Source organism: Mercenaria mercenaria, chromosome 13 (assembly GCF_021730395.1).
Source record: "Mercenaria mercenaria strain notata chromosome 13, MADL_Memer_1, whole genome shotgun sequence".
NCBI classification, from domain to species: Eukaryota; Metazoa; Mollusca; class Bivalvia; order Venerida; family Veneridae; genus Mercenaria; species Mercenaria mercenaria.
Genome location: NC_069373.1, coordinates 22,427,018 through 22,438,102, shown reverse-complemented (window position 1 = coordinate 22,438,102; position 11,085 = coordinate 22,427,018). Strand labels below are relative to the sequence as shown.

The 11,085-nt window shown below is 33.7% G+C and overlaps 1 protein-coding gene across 1 annotated transcript; it reads left to right on the top strand.

The window, feature by feature from the left end:
- Window positions 1-3,131: 3,131 nt before the first annotated feature.
- On the top strand, window positions 3,132-10,596 carry LOC123530158 (uncharacterized). The gene is made up of 6 exons (XM_045310880.2): window positions 3,132-3,267; window positions 4,070-4,120; window positions 5,207-5,385; window positions 8,833-8,951; window positions 9,342-9,496; window positions 10,260-10,596. The coding sequence occupies exons 1-6, from the start codon at window positions 3,186-3,188 to the stop codon at window positions 10,508-10,510; spliced, it is 837 nt and encodes a 278-aa protein (XP_045166815.1). The 5' UTR covers window positions 3,132-3,185; the 3' UTR covers window positions 10,511-10,596.
- Window positions 10,597-11,085: the final 489 nt, after the last annotated feature.

Below are 11,085 nucleotides of genomic sequence, written 5' to 3'. Positions count from 1 at the left end.
AGTTACAGCAAAACCAAGTGTTAAGACCCTATTAGTCGCCTCTTACGATCATGCAAGGGTAAGGCAGTGGTTCCAGTTCTTTTCATACACAGATCGCCCCATAACCACATGGGGCATTGTAGTGAAATAGCATAATTAGCGTATTCATTTGGGAGCTTTTAGTTATAAATGTCAGCATTCTATATCTATCTATATCTCCTTTTGGCTTTTAATCACCATACAGAAGAGAATGTCTATATAAAAGAAGAGGCTTTTTTAAATAAAATAAAATTAAATCATTACGTTAACAAAATTCATGTGCATACATCTATTCCATCTCTTGTCTATATGAATATCTATAGCTTTTTAGTTTATACTAATTTATCTTTAAACTCAATTGTGATGAAAGCTAGAAGCTTATCTGAAACACACTCGAATCCTTTTCCTGGAAAATCGAGTACTGGTGTCATTTGAGAAGGCTTGGTTATGATCCATGTCGGTATCAAACTCAGGGTTGAGCGGCCGGCACCTTAAACGCTAGACAACCGCTTCCCTTACCTATAGTTTCTTGACGAGTGACTTATCACAACAAAACTGTTTAGTATCAGAAGGATCTGGCATGATATGTGGCCGGGATAAACATGAAAAGTATCACACCAGAAGACATCGGTTTGATGATTTAAACAGAAAGAATGTCCTGTGTGGTCAAAGCTTTCAGTTGCAAGTAATAATAAATTATAACAATAATCCAGTAAATAAAGACATAATCATTAAAGAAACGTTTTAACTTCCCATTACAATAAAGCTATACAAGATACATGCATATAGATATGACCATATTGATACTTAGCTATATCAAAATAAAACTATTTGAATATAGAGACTTTAGATAAATATATGTAATATGTGTTCTATTATGGAAATTACAAAGCTTATCACAAAGCTTATTTAGTCGCCGTATGACATAGAGTTGTGTTAATGCGATGCTAAAACTACCAAAAACAAAAGCTTATTATTTGATACATGTATATGATGCAAAAGAACCATAAATGAAAATGAGCCATGTCTCCCAATATAGTTTATTTCAATAGAAGGACGAATGGAATTGGCATCTGCATGCCATCTGAGGCCCTAGCGGACATATTTATATCATTTGGTCTACAATGTTCAACAGTAATATAAAACTGATGTTGCGTTCCACATGTGGTCTCATTATGACTACAAATACAGAGTGGACACGATTTTGCGAAAGACAGACAGACAGACAGAAAGACACACGGACGAACGAAGCAAAATCGAACATATCTTCTAAAACATTTAGTCGTTACACATATTTATCACCTCTAGATCAAGCGCGTCACAGGGCTTATGATGCATACACGTAAAAGCGTATGGTTTTAAAAATGAAGACATTTTTAACGTACGTAAGGACGAATGTACAGACATACCGTTATGTAGCATGACCTAACTTTATGCAAATATATCACTTGACCCTTACAGTAGGTGTGAATTGGTTTACACATAAATATGTTTCAAGAATAAGATCAAATTTAACTTTTATTAAAATAGCTATTTGTTTTAATGGCGGCCATTTTGAATGTTCTAAAAATAGAATTCCAAAGAGCTGTGACCTTGGCCCTTACAGCCAAAAGTCTTATAGGGCCCCAAGCTACTGTTGTGACCTTTGCCCTTAATGCCAAAAGTCTTTTATTGTCCCAAGCTACCGTGGTCTCGGTATGACTAAAATACAGAGCGGACACGATTTTGCGACAGACACACAGACAGACGAACGAAGCAAAATGGAACATATCTTCTACAAAGAAATTAGTCTTTACACATATTTATCACCTCTAGATCAATTGAGATCAAGCAGCACATTACAGGGCCCGTGATGTATGTTCGTAAAATCTTATGGTTCTAAAAAAGATGACATTTTTAACGTACGTACGGACGAATGTACGGACAGGCCGTTATGTGGCATGACCTAACTTTATATAAATATCACTTGACCCTTACAGTAAGTATGAATCAGTTTACACATAAATATGTAACAAGAATATGATCAAAACTAACTTTTACTAAAGTAGCTATTTGTTTAAATGGCGGCCATTTTGAATGTTCTAAAAATAGAATTCCAAAGAGCTGTGACCTTGGCCCTTACAGCCAAAAGTCTTATATTGTCCCAAGCTATCGTTTTACAAAATTTGGTACTTTTGTCCAACCTGTCTAGATCTTTCGAAATTGGCACTCTACTATATAGAAAACATCGAATCTAGTGTTATTTTATTTTAATACATACCAAATACATTTGCAATAAATAGTAAACTCAATTTTTAAAATTTGTAATGTGATTTTTATCAAATTAAGAAGTTTTATTTTGCAGTAGGATGTGTAACGCTTTAATTTTTAACCTGTTAAGGCTGTGATCTTTTAATTAGAAACGGATTTCCTTCCGAATAGCATAGATAGCCTGGACGCTGTAAACAAGTTTAGTAAGGAAAATTTCATATCATCCCAATATTATAACTGTATGGATCATTTTCATTTCATGTTGTTTTGTTTTTTTGGGGGGGGGGGGGGGGGGTTTCGTTTTTTTTTAATTTCTCATATCTAGGTCTAATGTTGATTTTTTAAAAGATCCTCTACCGAATAAAAATTGTCGAATTCCAATACAAGTTGCTCTAATGACCGATTCGTTTCAATGCGACTCTGAGTAAAAAAATAAAATTATTGTTTTATAATATATATAAAAAGAATAGTACAGCTTACGTTTAAAATGTAATTATCTATACATATCTGATAATAATTTTTCATCTAGCCATTATAATGCAAAGAGCTTGGACATCAAAGAAAAAACCCACATTTCCCTTCCCATGATACTGAAGTTCGATCAAAGGCTTCGTGTTTTTTGCATGAGTATTTGAAATGCGGTAGCTATTTATCTTTTACGGTAAAATGTTTGGCAAATCTCGTATAAATTACCGACAGATACATCCGAGTTTTGTAAAATATAATCGAATTTTAATTGCATCTTATGTAATCTATGTGTTTATTTAACGGCGTTTTGATGTAATTCGCCCTTTGCATCTTCCTCTGAACGGAAGGGCAGCGAACCGCTTGCACCGCAACGATCTCTATAAATAGCCTTCTTTAACTGTCATTTTTCAGTCCTGAATTTGCTATTGCAGAAAGAAAATCATTGAACAATGAAGGGGTTTCTACAGTTCGTGCTTTTGGGATCAGTATATGTCTTCGCCCAGACTGCGGCAGTTGACCAGCAGGATGAAGGTAATGTATGCGTTCTTGCTTTTAACGATGCTAGCAATTCTTTAAATAATTAAATAATTTTACGACTTTAATAAATTCGTAATGGTACATTACGACAGAAGTCAAATGTAAGGTACTAGTATTCAGTAAACCTTACTCTTTCCGCTTATCGGGATTGCTTACCGTAGGTTTATTATCTGGCTCCACGAAAAGACTGAATGATTTCTTAGCTAAGTCTGTTATTGTAAAATATACTATTGCTTAAGTTAGTGTTAAAATATACTATTGTTTAGGTTATTGCTATTCAATCTTGACTTTCTCTTCTTGACTTTCTCTTTAACAATGGATTTATAGCTAACTTATACTATGGTTGGTAGTATTTGTCTGCAGTACTTATATTAGTCACGCAAATTATGATATTTCTATTTAAGCACGATATAACGAGTTTAAGTGATTAATTTTTGCTAATCTATATTTTTTATTTCTATACTTTTTTCTGTAAAATTATGTATTTTTGTGCTTTGATTTATGAAATAGTAATATACGTTTCTGATATAGATGAAAAAATCAACACTTAAGACGCATAAAAGGCAAAAAATAAAGCGTCGGATATAACAGACTTAGCTAAGCAATAATATTACTTATGTTGTTTTTTTTTCTTCATGAAATTGGATCTAGGTCTTTTATATAGCTGCCATCCCTCTAACGGGACAGCGACAGTTAAACTTTATCACTCTGTCCATAAACCATTGTCTAGTATACAGTTTGATAGTGGCAAAAAGTTAAGATTTAGAGATTTATATTTTTATGTAATATATTACAGGCGAGTACGCAGACAGGTCGGTGATTTTGCCAGGACCAAGATACCAAAACTGTAAGTACAATTTGAAACATTTAGCTTTGAAAATATGGCGCGCGTTTAGCGCAGTTCAAGTTAATTTTGAAATTCTAAAACTACCCGAGATTAAACAAAGAATGTAACATTAATATTGGTGTTGGACGTTTTTTTTACCTTTGTGCGTTTATCTGTAAATTATGTATAAGAACTTTTTTAGATTGCTTCAGGCGAATAAATTTGAACATTTTTTTAACATTGCGAATAAATAAAGCGATCTTGAAAAATATTTTACGCTATCAATTAAAAGATTCAAATTTAAGTGGATCATTTGGAGTGAAAGCAGTCATTTTCACAAAAAAAGGAAAGTTTGCAATGGGCTTTCGTTATTATACTAGGGATTATCCATGTACAGTACACTGCAGAAAATACAAAATGATTTAGATAGTGTTGCCTGAAAGCAGTTATATTTTAAGACTACATACATTCTATCAAAATGTTGCAATTATGTTAGCAGACTGACATCAAAGTACTCGAGTATTTACCACACGTTTTTGAGATATTGAAGTAAATTGTGCCGGTAGCATAATATAATGAAAATTACTTTGTTGCCTGACAAAATGGACAATCGTGTGATGTTGAATATTTTCGAACAAAATAAGTCAATATGAGTTTTGAAGACTGCTCCACCAATATCCATAAGGCTGTTGTTTTTTTTTTGTTTTTTTTTTGTTAGATCATAAGGTATGTGTAAAAAGTGATGGCTCGCAACTTCGCGGCCGATAAGTAACGATCGATGTATCCATTCACTCGTCCATCACCGCAATTGGGTTAGAAACCCTACTTTGGTTTTAAAATTAGTACATATGACAAAGCACAGCATCTAGCGGGCTTTTTAAAGGCTAGTGGTCCGCTCCGAATATCCGCCCGTGTCGAAAATAACACTTAAAGTATCATCCAGTATCTTCCTCCGCTATTATAGCTTAAATATCGCCATATTACATACAGTCTATATTACATAAAGCATCTCTTAATGTTTATCCCTCTCATGATGAATGATGATGGATCAGGCTTTAGTTCATAGGGTCTTGCTTTGTACAAATCAAATATATCGTGCACTTGCAGGTCAGTGGCAAGTACAAAACAATCCTTGTGCAAACAATCCCTTAAACAAGCTCAACTTTCCCCACCCATCGGACAACTCCAAGTTCATCCAGTGCGGTACATTCAGTAGACTCTTCATTATCCAGTGTCCAACAGGAGAGGTATATGACCAAGCCACCACCACGTGCGTCAAACCGACGGTAAGATTTGTTGTCTGCTTATTATTATCATCATATAGGAACATGATTATGAACCAAGTACATTTAAGGGGACGCATACTTTGAAATTAGAAAAAAGTGGGTGGGGTATTATAAAATTTACCTGCAAAAAAGTACAAGGTTTTGGTAAATGAAATGAATACTGTTTCAACTGTTATAAGTACACAAAGGATTGCTCACTAAAATAAAAATGAGAAAAACTGAAACAAGAAAGTTATTGTTGAATTACATAAGACTTCTTGTGTACATTCAAAGTCAACAATTAAGACTTTTTGGTGCGAAAATAATAGTGCTTCACTTTGTTCAAACATTTATCAATGTCCTACAGATTCTAATTTAAAGAAAGAATGTGAAATAAGTTCACTGTCTTGTTTTTCATTTCGCATATGTGAGCTAAAACACATTATTTAGTTTGTTTACAAAGTAGTGCATAAGAAAAGATATGGTGGTCAAGGAATGCCACATTCCAAAACTAAAAGAGTATATTCCCCTTAATACATAAAACATTTATCATTACAGAAGTCTAGTGGCTTACAATAAAGGCCTGGAAATGTTGCCATTATTAATTTTTAACTTGGTATTCATGAACTACAATGCACTTAAATATCAAAACACATTCAACAAACTTTTGAAAAATCCCTAAAATAAGGTATGAAATTTGGTTGAGAGGTCCAATCAATGTGTATATGTGCAAAAGCAACATTCTAATCTTGTTCACACAAGTTACTAATACACAGCAGGAATGTCAATGATCAAAACTGGACGAATATACAGTTATCCTCACTGTAATGTCATTTATAATTTGTCCTTGAATTCTCCACCATACTTTTCATAACTCTGTTTGCACGAGTTGCACGAGAATGCTGTCATTCACGTAAAAAAACGGGGTCAAATAAGTTGTAAATGCAATATCATCTAAACGTAATTAATGGATTATGCAGTTCAAGATAAACTTTATCTCATAACGTAACGAACATGTTTAATTTTGTAACAACAACTTTACTTACACTGATTTAAGTAGCAGTCGGTTTATAAGTGACTTTATTTATTCATTTTGTGTTTTGTTATTGTTGTCAAAAAGTATAACGGAAGTGCCTCACAACTGAAGCGGAAACCAGTTTGATTGGCAAAGTAGTCCACTGTAAGTAATATTTTTTGACAAATGTCCACAGAAATGAATAATTTTGTAATATTAAAGACGAATATCTGAATAGGATTCATTATTTGATAAGAAATTATAATCATCGACATGTTTTTTTAAAAATCGTACACGTGCTGACTCCTAAGTTGTCTCCCGTTGTTTATTAGAGTTACCTTTCGTCCGGCGCAGTAATACATTTGCAGTGAATCGCCGAGAAGTCGTGGGAAAATTAAAAACCATGTAAACAAACTAAAATTAACCACCTTTTCAAGATGAATTTCAAGTGATCGACATTATGCATTTAACCCGCCTGACCTGTGTAGCATCTTAGATATCTGTTCTAAGGTATTCATTCTGTAGAGTGTCATTTTATGTCCTTGCAATGCTAATCCCACTCTGATTTTTTTGTTTACATTTTTTATCAATGAGAAATATGGCGTCCATCCCGAGATGAACTGACGTGGCGTTAAATTTTTACATGTTTAAGCAAACCTGGTGTGTTAGAAAGAAAATCTCATCCCTTCAACATTATTTGGAACACTGTTATTGTAAAAAACCTGTTTTTTCCTTATACAAAAGCTTAATATTTTGTGTTGAATGTACTTTCACAAAGACCTCTGTTTTCCTATTACATTCATAGTACCACATCCTTATCCACAAAATACTGAATATTACAGGTGTCCATCAGTATTATATCAGTTTAGGAATATGTTTTTTATTTTCCCACCATCGATTTCTTGAATATGCACCCCTTCCGCATTGCTGTATGAACTGTGAATGTAGCAATATGCGTCCCCTTAACGCTTGGTTACGCAAGTTACGTTTTGAGAAAAAAAATGAAACACCAATCATAGAAAGAAAGAGTTGTTTCATATGAAAATTGAACAGCATGTAAAACATGTATATTACTCTACGAAACAAGTATCAGTATACTGGTAAAAACATTGAATTCCGGAAAAGGACTACATAAAGGGGCCACACTTCCGGACAGTTAAACGCATTTAAAAACACACCATTTTCAAAGAACTGTTACATATATTCGTTTTGATGTATTTGCAATAATGTTGAAATTTCACATAACTACGTGGAACGCAGTTTTCAGCAATTGTTTATTTTTATTTCTTTACAAATGGCATTCATTTTCAAAGGGGGACAACTTTTTCAGAATATTTTAAGTATCCGTCGTACGGGACAGTACGACAGAACATGCAATGGTCAGGTAAAATATTGGTAAAGATGTTGTTCATTTATCAAATATTTCTGTGATTTGATGATATACTCCTAAACCTTAAAGATACAGATCCAACATTGTCAATGACAACGACATTGTCAGTAACACAAGCATTGTCGCACATTTGTGAATGATCTTTGTACACCTTGAATCCGTTGCTTTGCTTACAGTAGTTTACACTACAAATGATATTTATTTTTATTTCAACACTTAAAGGGAAAGACAACGGTGTTTTACTGTTGAATTAATTCCATCAGAAAAGTCTTCTTAAATCATTTAAGACAGTAAGAGAATTTTCAAAATCAGCTAAGAAATAAGGCGGTTATGGATATTTGATCGGCAGTCATTTTGTTGTCATGGCAAAATACTGAAACAAAATAGAAGATTTAATTCATTTTTAAATTTCTGTTTGAACTGTATTTCCTTAATTCTGTAAATTAAATGATATACTTTTTCCGACTAGAAGGAAAAAAATATGCTCTACAGCGTTAGCTCAAGAAACTATAAAAAATAATTTAATTTTAAAGCGTATTTGAGGAATGTGTAAATGATGTCATCAACACACTAAGATATCATCCTCAATAATTAGCCATTTTCTTGAATTTCAAAATGTCACATCTGTTTTGATAGTAATTCGATGTTATAAATTCTTTCTTTGTTATGAACTGTTGGATGATGTTTTTCATACACATTCAACCTAGGATAGGCATTCCTTCCCTTTTAAATGTTTCTGTATTTCAAATATTGTGACATTGACTATCAAATGGAATTGTATCACTTGAAATATTCTTTTTAAACTATATGCCAAGTCAAGAATTGGAATTTGTCAAGAAAAGCAAGAATCGGTCCTTTACCTGATGACAATACAAGTTGTGTTGGTGGTGGGTAGGCGGGGGCTGGCATAATCCACTGCAGAGTCTATAAATTCTAACGCTGATGCTAGATCGCTGGAAATTGGTTGTGACAACAGTTTATTTCGTAATATCCAAAAAATCATCACTTTTGGAAATGTGTTTTCATGTACTCTAGGCATAAATTTACGTTCTGTAATTCACAGACGATTGTGAGTCAACCTCTTGTAAACAGCCTCAGTGGATACGGCGTGAGCAACCCCTGCACTGCTATCAACATACAGTCTGGAAGGATCTTCTTTAGTCTGCCATCAGACCACACAAGGTAAAGAGAACTGAATAATTTGTGCAACAAATGTTTGCTGATACTGTAGAATGAATGTCATCCAACAGTTTGCATTCCAATGATTTATCATTATGTGTTGAGATTAACATAACTTTCAATGATCTTAAAGAATAGTATCCATATTTTCATAATAATAATAATCTATCTATTGCGAAATCACAGGAATTATCATAAGAGTTCCAAAACATGTTATCAATCTTTATGAAGGTTTTGTTTATCAAGACGGCGTTTCGCATCATTATTAATTACAAACCCTCCATAAAAAAATCTGCTCTTTTTTTATCTGGGATGTCACACAAGAGGTACAAAACATGTATACTTATTTCCATTTTTCTATATTTAATCATAAGCTGATAATCTTTTTTCAAGGTTTATCCAGTGTGATCAGAACGGGAATGCTATTGTGCTAACTTGTCCCTCACAGATGACCTGGGACCAGAACAGACAGTCGTGTATTTTCCCTACAAATTCGGGTGTTGTTCTCCAACCTGGAACACTAGGTACCGGAGCAAGTACGCTTACAGGTAAACGACGAAATATGAACATGTCAAAAAGACATCTTTTGTATTGGCGCTTTATTGAAAGTTGAAATGTCACAATTTTTCATACATTCTAGGTGTCCCTATCATTTCTACTTACAGTATAATTATAAAATACACATAGAGGATATTACATGAGTGTCTTTCCATATTGAATTTATTGAACGAGTTGAATAAAGTAATAAAATGCGAGGCTCTGCCGAGCATTTTATTAATTTTATTCAACAAGTTTAATAAATTCAATATGGAAAGTCATAAATGTAATTTCTTTTTATCACATGTTAGTTTTTCCTTTTAAAACATCAGAAATTCTACATTCTTTTACTATATAAACAAGTCAATTTCATCAACATCTCGTATACTTATAACGACGTCAACGTCAAAGCTTTATTACACTAGTGTATTACCATTTTTATTTAATGGCTTTATTACACTCCCGCGACGTCAAACATGTGATAAATAAAGATATTATCATTTTTAACACAATAGATTTTACTAGATCATTTAAAAACTAAAGAAAAAAACTGATCAGGCGGTCAATTTTAGCGTGACTTAAAGCAATTATATTAAGTGAGAATTCTATTTCTTAAGTTTCTCCACACTTTTATGTTGGGTTCAAAGTCACACTGACACAGTTACAGGTTATATTGCGGCTTTCAAGTCAAAGACCCATACCTGATGAAAGATTTGCAAGATTTGTTATAACTCTAAAACACACTTACTGTTTATGTATTCATGTATATTTTAGGGTATCTGTCAACGAAAAACCCATGCACTGCTCAAGCCATCAGCGCAAACGCCCTTTTCTTCTCCCACCCTGATCCCACAAAGTTCATACAGTGCGATCTCCAAGGTAACGCTTTTGCCCAGCAGTGCCCATCGGGTCTCGTCTGGAACCAGTACCTAGAGACATGCGCGTCCCAGTTAGCGACATTGACCCTTGGGAATACACAGAATCAATTTCTCACCAGCGGCGGAGGCATCGCAATTTCTGGTTGATATTCTAGGAGAACACCACGTGATCACTACAGACAACACTATCCGATTTGATTATTCTGATCTTGAATAAAATTATAAAATATTAATTCATTAGATTTCTATGTGTTCCATACTAACATTACTACAGGAACAAAGCATTACAAAGGGACTGTCGGTTGTTATCCGCCAGCTATATAAAAAAAACACGAAATCTCTCGCTCTCAAAAAAAAAAAAAAACAACAACAACAACAAAACTTTCGCCGACACAGATGAAAGATCGTGGCATTTTCGAACTAACAAAAGTTTAAGTGGCCTCAATCTTTGTTACCTTCCGTTTTTAGTTCGACTTTTCGAAGAATAGGTAGAGCTATTGGACTCACTGCGTCTGTAGACGTCGGCGTCCTTATTTTGTTAAGTTTTTGTATGTAAGCTGGTATCTCGGTAACCACTTGTTGAAATGAATTGAAACTCCACACACTTATTCACTGTGCTAAACTAACTTACAGTTCACAGGTTCCATAACTCTATTTTGTTTTGTTTTTTTTTCTAAAAAAAAATATGCCCCTTTTCCGACTTAGCAATTTTTAGTTGTTTT

What these genes read in the sequence shown, in the direction of transcription:
- LOC123530158 (XM_045310880.2), top strand. Translation starts at nt 3,186, where the DNA reads ATGAAGGGGTTTCTACAGTTCGTGCTTTTGGGATCAGTATATGTCTTC. An exon ending in CTGCCATCAGACCACACAAG is followed by an intron (nt 8,952 to 9,341) that starts GTAAAGAGAACT and finishes TCTTTTTTCAAG; the next exon opens with GTTTATCCAGTGTGATCAGA. An exon ending in CGGAGCAAGTACGCTTACAG is followed by an intron (nt 9,497 to 10,259) that starts GTAAACGACGAA and finishes TGTATATTTTAG; the next exon opens with GGTATCTGTCAACGAAAAAC.